At 36.3% G+C, this 17,990-nt stretch overlaps 1 protein-coding gene across 6 annotated transcripts in view; it reads left to right on the plus strand.

Moving 5' to 3' along the window:
* The window catches only part of Mef2a (myocyte enhancer factor 2A), a 120,018-nt gene that overhangs the window by 80,982 nt on the left and 21,046 nt on the right, over nucleotides 1-17,990 (plus strand). For 4 of the 6 annotated variants that reach the window (XM_041657296.1, XM_041657032.1, XM_041656942.1 and 1 more), the window contains 4 exons: nucleotides 1,309-1,446; nucleotides 3,467-3,686; nucleotides 5,093-5,152; nucleotides 16,490-16,677. In XM_041657296.1, coding sequence (XP_041513230.1) covers nucleotides 1,309-1,446; nucleotides 3,467-3,686; nucleotides 5,093-5,152; nucleotides 16,490-16,677 — 606 coding nt within the window. Of the gene's footprint in view, nucleotides 1-1,112; nucleotides 1,245-1,308; nucleotides 1,447-3,466; nucleotides 3,687-5,092; nucleotides 5,153-16,489; nucleotides 16,678-17,990 lie in introns of all 6 variants that reach the window. The other 2 variants (XM_041657365.1, XM_041657213.1) reach the window with 1 other exon arrangement.

Genomic DNA, 17,990 nt, shown 5'->3' on the forward strand with positions numbered 1-17,990 from the left:
GGGTGCTGGGAATTGAACCCGGGTCCTCTGGAAGAGCAGTCAGTGCTCTTAACCACTGAGCCATCTCTCCAGCCCCCTCTAGTGCTGTTTTTGGTCGTGTTAGAAACTCAGCATTGTTCAAAACTGTCTTGAGTGGTCAATAGTTCTGCCTTAAACTGAGTGAGATACATCAGAATTTTCAAATGGAATTAAGCATTCTAAAGGTAAATTGATATTCTATTATCTTCAAGCCCCTAGGGTTTTTATTCTTTTAAAAAAATCAGATAAATTAGATCTTATTTCATGATGACTTTTTCTTAAAAGAGAAATCAGAAAATTAACCATCCATTATATTTTTACTTCAGAGTAAGAAAAAAATTAATGTGGTCCAGGAGAATACTTTATAGACACTCAAGAAAGTTATCTAATAAATCAACTTTTACATTAAAGCAAACTGAAGGAACTCTATAGAGAAAAGGCTAGCAAAGGAGAAAAGGGATTATTCTGAGCAACTTTTCACTACAGATTTTTAATGTATATAAAGTCACTGAGAATGTTGACATTCATCATACATAGCAAAGATATATTGTTGATAAATTAACATTGGTTTGAGGTTTTTATATTTTAAGAATATGGGGAAATGATAATATAGAAGAGAACAAATTAGTAAATTATTGGGGTTCTGGGCTAACTCCTAATGAATAGGATAAATCATGATGTATCGATAGAAAGGAATGCCAGTAGATAAATTGGCAGACATGACCTGTGCTTAGAGGTATGTAATTTCTCAACACATCATTTTGATAGGTACTTGTTACATTATTATTATTTTACTGATCATATTCTAGCTATGTCCCAAAAAATGAAGTGACTTTAGCATCCTCTAAGCACTTGAAAAAGGAAGAGTCCAAACAAGAAAATACTCTATTTTTCTTACTGTGCATTGGGGGAGCTCAGTTTGCTCCTATCTTAGGCTTATGTACTTGGAGAATGTAGTATATTTGTAGCCATTTGATACATTCATTGGCTCTTAAATAATGCCGTTTATTCGACCTGTGCTCTCTTAACACATTTTACACAAAACTCATGGAAAGTTAGTATTCTTTTTTGTGAATTTTCCAATTGTATTTCAGACTTTAAGAAAGAAAGGCCTTAATGGTTGTGAGAGCCCTGATGCTGACGATTACTTTGAGCACAGTCCACTCTCGGAGGACAGATTCAGCAAACTAAATGAAGATAGTGATTTTATTTTCAAACGAGGCCCTGTAAGTACTTTCACTTTACCGTTGCCTTTTATTTGTTGATCCTTTTTGTTAACTTCATATTTAGGCTCTGAACAAGAAGGAACACAGAGGCTGCGACAGCCCAGACCCCGATACTTCCTATGTGCTAACTCCACATACAGAAGAAAAATATAAAAAAATTAATGAGGAATTTGATAATATGATGCGGAATCATAAAATCGCAGTGAGTACTAAAGTATGGTTTGTGCTTTTATCATGTGCATGAAGAAATTGACCACACATCCTACCTCATTTTTAACAGAGGATTGGTGTCAATAAGTATAAGAGGAAAGAAGGTGTTTATTAACTCTTTTTGGTTTTACAGAAATTTGAAATGCCAAAATCTTGTAGTAATAAATGTTGAGTATCTTAAATGTAGAAATGAAGAGAAAATGTCCTAATTCCAGTTCTGCCACTAATTGTCCTTTATATCTTTACATAAGCTATCCATATATCCTGAATTATAGTTGTTTGATCTGTGAAGTAAATGAGTTGGCTCACATAATTTTAAGATTGTTCTAGTTTTAAAATTTCCTTGATTTTAGTATAAAGTAAGGCATTTATAGAAGGCATTCCTGTCTTTCCCATATACATACATACATACATGCGTATATATGCGTATATACATGTATATATACATGTATGTATGTATGTATATACGCATATAGTTGATCCTAAGAATGCCAAGTGTTAGTTTAGTTTAGCTTGTTGTAAGTTTTCATGTCTCTAAATCATCTTTACCTATTTTATATAATTATCTTTATTTTAGAAGAACTGAGCTGACTGTTATACTATGACCCAAAGCACTGACCCAGCAAGAACATTGACTATATTACTGCCTTTTTTCTTATTCTCTTCAGCACTAAAGAAGAGGACTAGATTTTCTTTAAGGACACTCTTGTCCTTAAACTAATCACATAACAAATAGTACTGTAACTTTCTGTGCACACTTATCTAACCCTGAGAAATAGTCCATTTTGAGCTTACTGGGCTTGTGTACCTGGCTGAAAATACTGAAAGATCTCACTGGACTGTCCAGTGAGATCCACCTAGATCCATTGCTGTAGATCTGCTCTCTAGTTCTGTGTATGTAGATATAGCTGTTGTGGAACAGGCAGATTCCAGGGCTGCCATGTTGGTTCTGGTTTTTGTTTTTTTTCATTGTCATAGTTGAATCTCTTGAATTATGCCCTGAAGAATGATATGCATTATATGTCATTTCTTCAGAGTAGTTCTGTAGGAAGAATCACATGAAAATAGCTTTAAACCAATTTTTAAGCTAATACCGTTATTTTTAAAAACAGAACAGTACCAAATAAAATTTCTCTGATCTCACAGGGATATTGTTCCCAGAGTTAAACTTTAAACTTTAAGAATATAATAAAATTGCTTCATTGTTTGTTTCTTGACTTTCCACCCACAACTTTTAATTAAGGAGAAGCCTGCTGTCTATTATGATCAACAAATGTATTAAAATTGGTCTCTGGAGGAAATGCCAGAGGAAACTAGGAAATGCCCTTTCAGAGAAAGCATGAAATATTTTGAAAAGAAGATAGCTTTTATAATGCTTATAATTTAATCTTTATACAATTTTAAGGATACCAAGACTCTATTCTAACTTGGCAGTAGTTAATCTTATTGTGTAGGTGATTTCCTTTTTATATTTTATTACATATAAATTACATTGTGTTCTGTGTATAATTACTTGACTTTTCTAGTTAAAAAAATGTCTGTCAGTCAAATCATACTGGACTTATTCATAATATCCTAAAATTGATGTGTTAAGTTAATAATGTATATACACTTTCCCCTTTGGTTATGTTTGGGTTCCCCCAATAGCAATGTAATGTTAAATTAGTTTGCACTGAAATTCTAATTAATGCTTACTTGGTACCTGATAAATTTTGTAATGTCTAAATTCAACAATATTATTTTAATTTCAGGTTTTAACTTTTAATTTCATCTCTTGAATATTTGAAACATACTGTATAGTTACATTATCATATATATATATCAATGTAAAATTGAAAATAAAAAAGGTCATGTCAGGTATATTCATGTTCAAGTATAATTCTAGAGAATATAGCTTAACACTGCAAATGAAGAAACTGTCCTATACTCTGCTTTTAATAATGAGAGTTATTTAGTTAAAGTCATTTAATGTTGGTAAAATGAAACCAATAGTTTTCTCTTGTTCTTTACAGCCTGGTTTGCCACCTCAGAACTTCTCAATGTCTGTCACAGTCCCTGTGACCAGCCCTAATGCTTTGTCCTACACTAACCCAGGGAGTTCACTTGTGTCACCGTCTTTGGCAGCCAGCTCAACATTAGCAGATTCAAGTATGCTGTCTCCACCCCCAGCTACGTTACATAGAAATGTATCCCCTGGAGCTCCGCAGAGACCACCAAGTACTGGCAGTGCAAGTATGTTATGAAGTATTCTATTCATTCTTTGAAAAAGAGGATGAGAAATGAATTGTTGACAGAGAAAGTTTATTCTCCTTAGTCTTAACTTTATTGTCAGGCTGGTGTGTTGGTGCACGCCTTTAATCCCAGCATTTGGGAGGCAGAGGCAGAGGCATCCAGATCTCTGAGTTTGATAATAGCCGCCAGGTCTACATAGTGAGTTCCAGGACAGCCAGGGCTATATAGAGAGACCCTATCTTTTTTTTTTTTATTCAAAAATTTCCACTTCCTCCCCTCCTCCCATTCCCCTCCCACTCCCCCACTCACCCTCCTCCCTTCCCTTCCAGTCTTAAGAGAGAGCAGGGTACCCTGCCCTGTGGGAAGTCCAAGGCCCTCTCCCCTCCATTCAGGTCTAGGAAGGTGTGCATCCAAATAGACTAGGGTCCCAAAAAGCCAGTACATGCAGTAGAAACAAGTCCTAGTGCCATTACCAATGGCTTCTCAGTCAGCCCCCATTGTCAGCCACATTCAGAGATTCCGGTTTGATCACAGGCTCATTCAGTCCCAGTCCAGCTGGATTTGGTGAGCTCCCATTAGATCAGGCACACTGGAGAGACCCTATCTTACAAAACAAAAATATGCAAAAAAAAAAAAAACCCACTTTATTGTCTGGATGAACAAGAATCACTGCTCCATAAGTTCATTTTAAGTATTTTTTTTAACATCCTTGGGAAAAACATTGTTGGGCAAAGTAAGATAGTATGGATAATGTGCTGTTTATAATTTTTCCTTATCATGGGAAAGCCATACTGTGACGGGCAGAGAATTTAACTTAAATGTTGCAAGCAAAGATTTAAAGTTGAATATGAACCTCACATTAGAAATAAGGAGTGAGCGTATTCTTTGCATCTATTCCTACTGAGTTAGTTCAGTAGTTCATCAGCAGTTCACAGTGCATTTGCCACTTTAGTCTGTGTAGTTTAGTACCGCCTTCCCCTGAGTCCTAGGCTTAATAGTGCTCTATGGGGACTTTCCTCATTCTTGTCAGTATTGGCTAGTTAACAGTGATGCACAGGATGGCGGGTATTTCAAAAGCTTAATAGGTAAATTCTTTTATGTGTATACTATACATAGACTCCCCCACAGCACATGTGTAGTTAAACATTATATATATATATATACATATACACATATACATATATATGTATATGTATATAGTGTGTGTGTGTGTGTGTGTGTGTGTGTGTGTGTGTGTGTGTGAATTATATCAGTTATACTTTAGTGCAAACTTTAGACTGAGCTAGTTTTGTATTGACTTGAGTTTTGGGAATAGAATGTGGGTTATAGTGGGATGACCTCATTTTACTGTGAAATAAAGAAAGCCAATTTTTATTCATTCTTTCTTTTCTCTGTAACATTGTTAGGTGGGATGTTGAGTACTACAGACCTCACAGTACCAAATGGAGCTGGAAATAGTCCAGTGGGTGAGTGAATTCCTATTGTTTAACTTTGCAGATGTCTGTTTGATCTGAGCTACTACTAAGTATTGCCCTAAAACAAGGCCTTCTATCTCTGAGGGACAGTTTAATTATCAATCTTAGCAATTTCTACAACAGCTCTGTTCATCACTTAAACATTAACTAAGTTCGTTCATTCATTCATTCATTCGTTCATTATGTATTAAGTACTTCCTCTATACCAGGCATTATTCTTTCCTGTTTATGCACACACACATCATATTCTTGCCCACATTCCCCTTATTTCCTGACACTCCTCTATGCTCACATACCCTCCTTCTACCTTATTGTTCTCTTCTTTTTTTTTTTTTTAAATTTTCCACTGAGTTCCATTAGTGCTATCTGCTTTCCAGTGAGTGTGAGACCATCCACCAGAGCATAAACACCATGCCAGCAACTACAACCCTAAGGAAAAATCACACACACACACACACACACACACACACACACACCATAGCTATTAACTGCAAATACCTCCTCAGCTAGAGGAGGAGTCCTTCCCTCATCCGTGGTAGAATGTTGAAAGGCTTGATCTTGGCAGGTATTCATAGCTTCAGTTAGCTGGTGAGAGTGATGGCCATGCCACATCTGGAAGACAGCATTCCTCAGCTCTCCTCCCCCTCCTTTGGTTCTTACATTCTTTCCACCCCTTCTTGTGTGATGTTCCTGAGCCTTGGTGGGGAGGGTGATAATAAATATCCCATTAGGGTTGAGTACTCAGCAGTCACTTATTCTCAGCACTTTCATTAGTTATGAGTCTGCATTGACTGCTGCCCACTGCAGAAACAGCTTCTCCATCTAAGACTGAAAGCAGCATTAATCTATGGGTGCAAACATACATTTAGAAATCAGTTTGACAGCTGCCTTTCCGTAACTTCTGTCACCACTAGAGTTAAATCACTGGGAAAGTACTTTATTTTAAAACAGTATTAAATGTTTTCAGAAATTGGAGTACTAAGAAATGTGTGCATATACTCAAATTAGAGATCCAAGTGATTCTCTTGGGGATCTGCTTTGGTGATCATATGTAGAATATTCATGGTTTGTCATAGTTAAAGCCAAATAGACTCTTTCACTTTGGGATTACTCCCAATGTGTGTGGAGTGATTAAATCCAAAGCCTCACACGTGCTAAAAAACACTGTTGAGTATCTATATACTATGCACAACAGGTCCTAAACAATAGATTAGCACCATCTAGTTAAAAAATAAAGCAGAAATAATGGTATGATACAAATATGTTTTTTGCATATTTCTGGTTCACTTGACTTAGGCTCCAGCCTTCTAAGTCTTGATGGTTTAAAGATATATCATAATGGAGCTGGAGAGAAGACTCAACAGTTAAGAGCACTTGTTGCTTTCTTGGTTCAGGTCCTAGCACCCATATGGAGGCTTACAGCTCCAGTTCCACAGGATCTAATGCCTTTTGACTATGCTGGTTACCAGGCATACATGTAGTCACATACATACATGTAGGCAAAACACTTACATGCCTAAAATAAATAATTCTAAGATGTATGTCTTTTCATCCCTGGCATGTGGTAAAGATAATCATTTTGATATTGTGTCTGCACTGCAATAAATGATATTTTAGTGGATTTAAGTGGTTTAAAAAACTGCTATGGGGCCAGGCGGTCGTGATGCATTCTTTTAATCCCAGCGCTTGGGAGACAGAGGCAGGCAGCCTGGTCTACAAGAACTAGTTCCATAACAGGCTTCAAAGCTACAGAGAAACCCTGTCTCAAAAAACAGACAAAACTGCCATGGGGACTTAGAGATCAAATATAGGAAATATATGAAGGTCTTGCTATCAGTTATTTATTAGTACGCTGCACTTAGTGCATGTTTGTATTCAAATATGTATGGTTTATTTAAATACAACTCAGTTTTATTGTCTCAATCCAGTGTACACTTTTCGTGTACACTTTTCGTGTACACTTACACTTCTCCTCCTGACACTAGTAAGACAGTATGTTTAAAGTCCATCAAGATTTGAGAGAGCCTTGTATACTCATATTACACTGGCCTGAGACTGCAGAAGGCTAGAATCTATGTAAAGTGAACCAGAAATAAACAGTCCATAACTACACTATTTGCATCATACTTTTTTTTTTAGTAATTCAGTGATATTGATCTATTGTTTGGGACCTGTTGTGCATAGTAGTTTGGGAATATAGGTATTCAGAAATGTTTGTTTAGCATGTATGAAGCCTTGAATTAAACATTGCACGCACAGTGTTTTAGTCAGTTAATACCTTGGTGTGAGTGTGGGGCATACCTGTATAACTGTAGTACCCCAGAGGTCATAGGGGACAAGAACCCTGTATTCTAGACCAGCCTGATCCACACAGCAAACTGTAGTAAACCTGAAATTCAAATTAAAGTGCCAAGAATACATATGACTTTAATTTGCTGATTCTCATCTGATACTCCCTTTCATTGGGACTCCCAAAAGATGTGAAGCTGATGGTCTTCATATATGCTTTTGATACCTTGTAAATTAGTCTTGATATAAAGGTTTGAAAGATTTCAGTGGTTATAAAATGTCTATGCCTGTAAACGGCTAATCCCATTTCTGAGGCTTTGTCTAAGGAAGTAAGCTAGGGGCTGGAAGGGTGTCTTAACAGTTAAGAGCATTGGTTGCTCTTGCACAGGACCTAGACTCACTTCCCAGTATCCACATGGAGGCTCATGCCCATCCATAACTCCATTGACTCCATTTCCAAAGGATCTGATGCCTTCTTTTGGCTTCTGCAGGTTACCAGGCACTCATATGGTACATACACATTTGTGAAGGCAAAAATACTTATTCACAAAAAGATAAATGAATCTTTAAAAGAGGAAGTAAAATAGAATATGTGATAACTTAGTTGTAATGAATAATAGACTGAAGTCAGCAGAGTCAGCAATGTGAAACGTAGGTAAATTTCAAGGGAGTTTGTTTTAGTTGTGATTTAAAAGTATATAGAAAATAAACATATAGAGAAAATGTAAGGAACCCCAAACTGATTCTAATAGGGTGATAAAATAATATTGTATTTCCCCTTTCTTTTACTTTTTAAATTTTATGTGACATGATACTGATGATGTCCCTAATGTCATAAAGTTTTTATTGTAGCAAATTGGTTTTTCTGGTTGTTTTTCCTGTGTTTTGATTTTTTTTCCACCTGTCACTATTGCAAACTTAAACTGACAGTTGTACATACTATAATTTGTAAAGCTCTGTCATGATGACAGTCTATGCGTTTATGATTTACTACATGCATTTCACTGCTAAGAATATAAAATCAGCTTATACTGTAGCTCAGATGTTTGTTTAACCATTGGCCTATATTATAATGTCAAGAATGAAAAAAATGATACATCTAGTACCTTCACTTAAAAAAATTTTGTATGGGGTGGAAATAGGGTGTGTATGTGTGTATGTTTTGTGTGTATGTACATGTAGGTAGGTGGGTATGCACATGTTACAGAGGCCAGAAAATGGGCATCCAGTTTCTTCCTGTCACTCTTCCACGCTGTTTATTCAAAACAGGGTCTCTCACTGAACCCAGAGTTTATTGGTTAGCTAGACTGACTGGCCAGCAAAGTGGGAATCCACATCTATTGTATGCCCTACTGCTCCCATGCTAGGGCTACAGGTAGTTGCCTTGTCACCCCATGTCAGGCCTTTTCTATGTGAGTGCTGGAAATCTAAGCTCACCATACTTCACCACAGCAGCTTTGCTGAGTACCAGCTCCCCATCTCCCCAGCTCGCAATGTCACCCTTTAGAAGCATGTTGAGAAAGACAAAAATATATTGGACTGGAAATAGAAAAGCTCGAGAACGTTCTGTAATTGTTAAGTGTTAAATAAAAGTGGGTTGGGGGTTGCATGGCGCTAGGGCAGCAGCAGCTAAAAAGATGGATGCGGAAAAGATGTTTCAAAGGTGAATGAATAAATTTCATTGGATGGATAGTTTTATGAAGCTGGCATAGGAATAATGAAGGGTGACATTGAGTACAGGTGTTTAAAACATTGTCTTGAGATGATAATACCACTGGAAAAAGTCATCCCTGGCAGTTGAATTTGGACTAAAAATTACAGGAAATGAAGCAGAAATTTGTAACTCCCATTGAAGCCTTATGTGCTTCAGTCATCATATTGCATGAGAAATTATGATTCTCTGGCAGAGGATAAAGCTGTGTTTTTAGTGCTGTCCACCCTGGACAAATTGAGAAAAAGAATATTTTTTGGAAAGTAGGGCACAAACATTGTTTTAATTAAATATTTTTTAATAGGATTTATATTGTCCTCTAGGTGAGAATTGTTATCAAACTAAGTAAATGTGTCATCGGTTATTTCAGAAATCATGGTCTTTTTTTGTAGTTTAAGAAATTGTGGGGCTGGAGAGATGGCTCAGTGGTTAAGAGCACTGCCTCCTCTTTTAAAGGTCTTGAGTTCAATTCCCAGCAACCACATGGTGGCTCACAGCCATCTGTAATGAGATCTGGTGCCCTCTTCTGGCCTGCAGGCATGCTTGCAGGCAGAATACTGTATACATAACAATAAAGAAAACATTTAAAAAAAGAAAGAAATTTTGTTTTGTTTTTTTGAGACAGAGTTCCTCTGTGTAGCTTTGGAGCCTGTTCTAGAACTAGCTCTATAGCCCAGGCTGGCCTCGAACTCACAGAGATCTGCCTACCTCTGCCTCCCGAGTGCTGGAATTAAAGGTGTGAGCTACAGCTTAAGCTATAGCCCAGCTATAGTTTAAGAAATTTTTATTCTTCACATAAATGATATTTTAAAATTTTTTACTAGCATTTTTTGCATATTGATGGAATAATCTACTGAACATGCCAGTTTTATTGTTTGTCACTGTGAGTTTATTATGTAGATTAGGCTGGCCTCAAACTCATGCTGATCTGCCTCTTCCTTCCAAGTGCTAGAATTGAGGGCTTGTGCCAGCACTTCCACTTTGAGTTTTTAAGAATTCTCTGAAGTTTGCTTGGCAGCTGAACTTCAAAAGTGGCTTCCTAGTAAAACATGAATGACATAATCACCTACTATTTAATGCTAGATGAGTAGTGGCCCCCAGCCCCTGGAATAAACTTGCTGTCCACTTGAATTTATTGCTTCAGCGATAGGATTTATGTTCTGAAATATAAGCTGAACTGATATAATGGAACAGCATACCTTCTACCTATAATGCCGTAATTGAAATTAGGCCTGTTAAATTTCTGGAGACGTAGGTGTATGCTTTACTCAAGAGTGTTTTTGTTAAGAGTAATAAATTACCATGCAAACTGGAAACATGTTTTAACAATAATCACACTAACATGAGTTTATTCAATTAGAAAAGACATTTTCATTACTAATTTGTAACTTAATGGCAAGGGGAGTTATGTAACTACTTCACAAATCATTCTGAATAGTGTCTCCATAGAACTTAAACAAAAGCTAAGAGGCATGCAGGGATACAGTCGAGGAAATAATAAGCTTGCACTTGAGATTAGCTTCAGCTTGGCAAGTTTCCAGACACTTACATCATCCTGCAATCAGTATCTGCTGCAGTGCCCTGATGGAAGACCGAGATACTGTGCTTTTAACCCCTGTTCCACTCCTGTAACTTGATTTTCATGGGTTACTATGGATTTCACATGAGAAAGCAGCATTCGTGCTTCTTGATGATAGATGTCTCTATATATGTATTTGCACCATCTGATGATAATATTGAAATATTGGTTTGTTTGTTTATTTAGACTTTAGTACAAGTTGTGAAATAGTCTTTCAAATATTGGAGACTTGGAACACACATTCTTGCCATTATATATTAAGAGAAACCTCATTAATCATATTGATCTGCAATATAAAGTCCTATTAAATTCTTCTAATTTTCAATATGTTACTTGCAAAATATTTTTTTATCTTCCAGACAACAAAATCTGGATTAGTTTATGAGTGTTTTATTGTACAAGGGGTTAAGAGCATGACCTAAAGAAGAGGTGATTTTTTTTTCCCCCCTTCAACCACAGTACTTTCTGAGGCTTAGGAGGATGCAAGAAATTGGTCTGCAGAGTGTGGAAAGCAGATTGAGCCCAGACTGAATAAATTCCCTTCAATTGAATAAATTCTACTTCAGTGAAAGCAGAATTTAAATAGCCTCACAAAATTAACTAAAATAACAGTTCCCACAGCAAAGTAAAGTAAGACACAAATAAATTGGTGTGTCACATGGTAAAAAAAAATTTGAGAAAGCAATATTGAGTGAAAGAGAAGCCAGGAAAAAGCATAGTTGTCACCTTACAGCACTGTACCAGTAGCAGGGAGCAGTTCCTAGATGTCATCCTTGCCTTGCTTGTCTTTGCCATTGGTATTTGGGTGCCAGGCTTGGGAATATAGTGGCTAGGATTCTGCAGAGTTGATTATGTCACATTTATAAATGTTAATTTTCTAGTTTCTCATACAAATAATTCATTTTTATAACAGTATGTTTTTCAAACAATATTTGTAAGCAGATACTTATATTAAGGCCTCTGCTTTCTTTAAAATTTTACAAACTTTTAATGTATTCCTAATCATAGTATTTGATTTATTTTTAATTATTATTTTATGTGTATGGGTATTTTACCCACATGTATGTCTATGTACCACATATATGCCTCTTATCCTCGGGCCAAAAGAGGGCATTGGATCCCCTATAACTGTAGTTACAGATGGTTGTGAGCTGCCATGTGGATGCTGGGAATTGAACCTGGGTCCTTTGGAAGAGTAGCCCAGTGCTCTTAACCACCAAGCTCTCTCTTCAGCCCCCTAATCATTCTTTTTTTTTTTTTTAATTTTATAATCCAGTACTGGTAAACTAGCTCAACAGGTAAAGATTCTTGCTCCCACGTCTGGTAGACTGAGTTCAATCCCAAATTTCACACGATTGAAGAAAAGAACCAACTCCCACACGTTTTTCTCTGATTTCCAGGCGCATCCCTTCTCCACAAATAAGTGTAATTAAAAAAAAATGATACAATTCATATGTCAGTTTATCATTTAACTATGTATTACTTAATGTACTTGAAATTTCTTTATAAACCTCCCAAACAGTATAACAATTTTAAGTGATTTTTAAGGAAGCATACTTTTTTTTCAAGAAATTCTGTAGTATTAAAATTAGTGTGGTGTATGCATGTGTGTATGCTACTGTGCTCAGCCGTGCTGGCATATTGACAGAGTATGATGTTGTAATATCTCCATGAGTCTCTCCGTCTTATTTTTGGAGGCAGGGTCTCACTAAACCTGGTGCACGCAGTCCAGCCAGACAGGTATAACTCGCACTTCACACCACTGCCGCCACCACCACTACACTGGGGTTGCAGTCATGTACCATCATACCTGGCTTGCTTTTGTTTCTTTTAAGATTTAATTTGTGTATGTGTGCCGTGTGTGTGTGTCAGCAGCTAGGTGTCTATAGCTGTGTGAACTTATTTCCAGGTTCTATATTGTATTCTGTTTATCTGTATGTCTTTTTGTGCCAGTTCCATGCTGTATTCGTCACTTTGGCTTTGTAGTAGCTGCAATAATGAGATATATTTGACTGTGTGCTTTCTGCCTAAGATTGCTTTGGCTGTCTGTGGTCTTTGTGTTTCTTCATGAATTTTAGATTGTTCTTCTAGTTCTGTGAATAATGCTTTTGGAATTTTGCTGAGAATTGCAGTGACTGTGAGGATTAATTTTGGTAGTTATAGCCATTTTACAATGTTAATTCTGCTAGTCCAGGAACATGGAAGTTCTTCATCAGATGTACCTTGTCTTCCTAGAGCTTTGAGCTCTAGGTTGTTTACTGGAGCTCCTTCTGGTTTTCTTCATCACTTTTCCTCATAGGACTGCTCTGGCTGGATCCTGGGGATTCTGGTGGGTTGTGCTTTGGCATTCATTTGATTCATTTGAAGTTTTACACCACTTCCTCTCTGATTTTTTTAAGATGAGATTTGTTTCATTAAAAAGGTGTAGTTCAGTCTCCAAGTACTTATGTATTTTCTGAGCTTAATCTTACTATTTCTTGTTTCAGTACACTGTGATATGATAAGATGCAGGGAATCATTTCAGGGTTTTTGTGTTTATTAAAGCTTCCCTTGTCTGGAATGTTACTAATTTTAGGAGTGGTTCCATGTGCTGCTGGGAAGCTATGTCTTCTCTCTCTAATGCTCTGGAGAAAACTATTAGGACCAGTCGATTTATTGCATATAGTTTAAGTGTGAAGAGTTTTTGCTGATTTTCCTTTTAGACTGGCTTGTGTGTGAGAGTGGGTAATAAAGTCCCCTGCTATACTGTGTCAGGACCTTATGTGATCTTTGTGCCCTTTAATGCTTATTTTAGAAAAGGGTCAACGAAAACTAACCAGAACAACTGCCAACAATCAGTGATAATAGCAAACCCCTCTCAATTACTACCTGATGCAAATTACTAATTTATCATTTAAAGATACAGACTAACCAGCCATGTTTAAAGTGAGGTCTATCTACTCAGTTGTCTGTAAGAAACTCAACCTAACTAGAAAAGATCCAAAACCTTAAAGGCTTCAGATTTGTTGTGTAAATATTTACAAGAGTTCTGCCCTGTTGAAGAATTGCTTCTTTTGTTAATATGTAAGGGACTCTCTTACCTTCTAACTAGGTTTGGTTCCAAGTCTTCATAATCAGATGTGAGGATCCATAGGTCAGCTTTTTGGCAGCTTTCTGTTGCTTGGTAGGTTGATTTCAACCTTGGACAAACTCTTAGGTGTTAGATCTCTTTTAATTACATGAGTTTCTTGAAGGCAACAAGTAAACCTCATTTTAAACACAGTTGGTTAGCTCTGTCTTTAAATGGTGATTTCAGGTTATTGAGAAGGTTTTGCTATTGCCATCGATTTTTGTTGGCAGTTCTGGTTGGTTTTCATTGTTCATTTGTTGTTTGTTTGTTTTCACAGTAATATTGAGTGTTTGCTGGTTTGGAACCTTATTAATTCTGTCTCTTTTAGACTTTGTTAATCCTTTGTTTTCGTTCATAAAATGTACTCTTTCCTGTGTTGTGAGTAAACCGTTTAACTTCTTTGTGTTTAGTATTCCCTTAAGCATTTCCTGCATTGCTGGCTTAATTGTCACAGACTGCTTTAACTGATACTTGTTTTGAAATACTCTTGGTTCTCTACAATTTTAATAGGTTGTTTTTCTGGATTTGACAATAATGGTTTCATTAGTTTTTTTACTTTTAGTTCTTAAAATCTACTATTCTTTGTTTTCCTGACTTTAATATTTCTGCTTCTGTAACGTTGCATTTTTCCCTCACAACTTTTTTGTTTGGTGTGTGTGTGTACAGGTACCATGGCATATGCTTCAAGATCAGAGAACAACTTTTAGGAGCTAGTTTTTTCCAAAGATCAAAGATGGGCTGCCCTGCCTGCACTCAATCACATCTGTCTACTGAGACATCTCATTGACTCTGCCTTGTAGCTTTGAGTAGTATTTCTTTGGTTGTATTTTTGTGTTTTATTTATTTATTTGTGTATATGTGTGGGGGTATATGCATATGCCTCTACAATGTGTGTGGAGGTTGAAAGACAATCTGCTGGAGTCAGTTTTCCTTTCACCATGTGGGTCTTAGGGATTGAACTTACTCAGATTGTCAGAGTTTATGGCAAAGTTCTTTACCCACCTATCCATCTTGAAAACCCTTTGCATTTTTGGCATCTTGGCTCAGATGTATCATGGGTTCTCTGGTCATGTCTCTTTGACCTATATGTCTATATGATCATGTCTAAGTACTTCCTTTGATGGAAGTCTATTTCTTTCTGTTGGTTTGGGATATTTTCAGATACAATTTCAGTGAATAGGTTGTCTGAGCCATTAACTTATTTCCTTATATAAGCCATTATCTTAGTTCCTTTTCCTTTATTATGGATTCTTAGATTTGGTTTCTTGGAAATTTTATTTTCTTTGCATTTATCTGTATGTGTTACTATCTTAACCTAGTCTTTCATCCCCGAAATTGCTTTCCTGATTCATCTTGTTTGTGGATACTTTCTGCTTTTGATTTGACTTGATTTGATTGATTGGTCCTTTAATTTCCAGAATTTCTAGTTAGTTCTTTTTCAGCTTCTCAATTTCCTTACTGAATTTTTCATTCACGTCTTAAAGGTTTTCCTCCCAGTGACTGATTTCTTCAGTCCACACTGGTTAATTTTCTTGTATGAGTCTTCAATTGAGTTTGTAACTTTCTTTTCTTGAATTGAGTTCCATATTGTTTATTTGATTCTGTGGTCATTGACACATTTTGTAAGTAGGACTCACATCTTCTCAAAGCTCAGCTGTCTCATCATCTTTTCTCCAGTCCTGAAAAGCTGCCTTGTTTGAGGCACTGCCTTAATTTTTTTTTTTATCTTCTTTGTTGTGTTTTAAGCATCTGTTAGAATTTGTGTTCTGCTCTGTGGTTTATCTCCCTTTTTTCTCACTGATTCTGTTTGTGAGTCCTCTTGTTCTGTTGTCTTTACTTGGGTAAGTGTCGGGAAAGCTAATTGCAATAGCAACTATGATGGTAGGGCAGCAGTCCCAGTGTCAGCTGCAGAAGACACTGCCCTTCACCGGTTCCCCACTGTAAGGTGGGAATGAGTGCCAAGTTGAAGAGAAGGTAGTTTATTGTTAGGATATTTGCTTTGTTTTGTTTTTAGAGCTTTCAGTGTTAAGGAGTGAGGGAAAGTTGGGGTTAGCAGTATGAAAAGCAGTAAAGTACTACTGTTTACAGGTTCAGAGAAAAGGGTAGACTAAGAGCCTTTTCCAAGTATATGTATACAAAAGTATACATACAAAACAAAACATTATGTTTTAAAGTATTCTTTTTATTCTTACTTTTATTTATTTATTAGTGAGGGTCATGCATGAGATTAGGTGCACATGTGACGGTCAGAAGACAACTTATAGGAGTCAGTTCTCTCTACCTCATGGGTCCTGAGATCAAACATAACGCTTGGTAGCAAGTGACTTTGCCCACTGAGTGCCATCTTGCTGCTCTCCCCTCTAAGATTTTAAAGTACAAATACAAAAACAATGTAGAAAAATTTAAAATATAAATAATAGATGAGTTTTTGTCAGCATAATAGTATAATAATGGCTTTGTGTTTTTATTATAAATGGTAAACTTTATATGTCATAAACAAAATTCTTATATTTTGTTTATAAAACTAATCATTTTTGAAATAGATTTATAAATGGGCAGTTAGCATTATTTTAGATTTATTAATTAAATATTTTAGTGATGCTTTACATGTTAATAAGCACTTTTTTTCCCCTTTCCCAGGGAATGGATTTGTAAACTCAAGGGCCTCTCCAAATTTGATTGGAAATACTGGTGCAAATAGTTTAGGCAAAATTATGCCTACAAAGTCTCCCCCTCCACCTGGTGGTGGCAATCTTGGAATGAATAGTCGGAAACCAGATCTACGGGTTGTCATTCCCCCTTCAAGCAAGGGCATGATGCCTCCACTTGTAAGTTGACCCACTCTTTGGCTCTCTTCTTTAAACACAGTTTACTATAGGCTGTATCTTTCTTTGAGGTTTGCTCAGCCTCCATAGTGTGTATTTGGTTTTTTTAATGAATTTTCTATTCAAAATTAGGATTTTAAGAGAGAAATCTATTTTAAGTGTTTAAAAACCAAATTACAGAAATAAGGAGTAAAACCGCTTAATGGTATTTAAAATAAAAGCTGAATATGCAGAGGTTAATTACACTCAATTTTAATTTTGCCAGGCTAAAACTTTATTTAGAGATATGATTCCAGTTTATGAATTAAACATGTAATTTCTGTTCTCTACTTGGCATACTTTCAGTAATATATTACATGCTTTTTTGTGAGCCATAATGAAATTATTTTGTTAGGAAATTCTGTATACAAAAGAGAACTATTGTAGAATATCTAGGGAAGATGTTTGCAAACTGGAGAGGATTATTCTCTAAATAATTTTCTGTTTATTTCGTTCAAATGACCCTTCTCATTCACCAGAGAACAATGCTCCCTATTGCACCTCTTGGCAATGTCTTTACGGTTCTGGTGCCATTTGCTTTTGAATTGTCTTTTCCTGTGAAGAACAGAGGGTGTATCTTCCTTAGCTTCTTATAGAAAATCTTAGAATATATATGCAAGTTTTAAAGACATTTTTAGTTCATCAGCAGTTTGACTATTAGCATACTAAATGATATGCCAGGTGTGCATTCTACTGTACCATTTGTGTTTTTGTTAACTGGAAATGATGCTACCAGGCTCAGGTAGTGATTCCTCATTTGTGTAATTTTTCCTAGATTCAATGCATTAGTAATTTGTTTGGGTTATTTTCTCATTTGATTCTCAATCAGATTATGATCATGGCTAGATAGAGATGAGAAAATGGAACTAAAATTTACCACTTGTCCAAAATAACAGTGCACATACCCAGGATCTTTAAGTCATAATTTGTTTAAATCTCAAACTCAGATTTTTTTTAAGTGTTTTCATTTGGAAAAACAGGAAATTTTAAATGAATTGCTTTCAGCTTTAGACTTGAAAAAAATGCTTCACTATGTAGTAGGCTTCCCTTTCCTTGAGCCCATTTTAGTGCTACTAATTCACAGTGGTCAGATGGCCTGGAGACTAGAGAGAGAGGGTTACTGTTGGATAAGACATTGGTGCTATTGTGACTAGTCAATTGCTGGAGGGCGCACATGCACCAGCAGAACCTCAGGAAGTTACTGAAGCCTTGGTGTAGGATGAGTCGTCATCTCCACAGGCTTTTCACTGTGAACCCCACTGAGTGCCCCACATCAA

The sequence above is a fragment of the Microtus oregoni genome, unplaced genomic scaffold (assembly GCF_018167655.1).
Source record: "Microtus oregoni isolate MIOR12 unplaced genomic scaffold, Mior012 000000F_ref0000247, whole genome shotgun sequence".
In the NCBI taxonomy this organism is placed as follows: Eukaryota; Metazoa; Chordata; class Mammalia; order Rodentia; family Cricetidae; genus Microtus; species Microtus oregoni.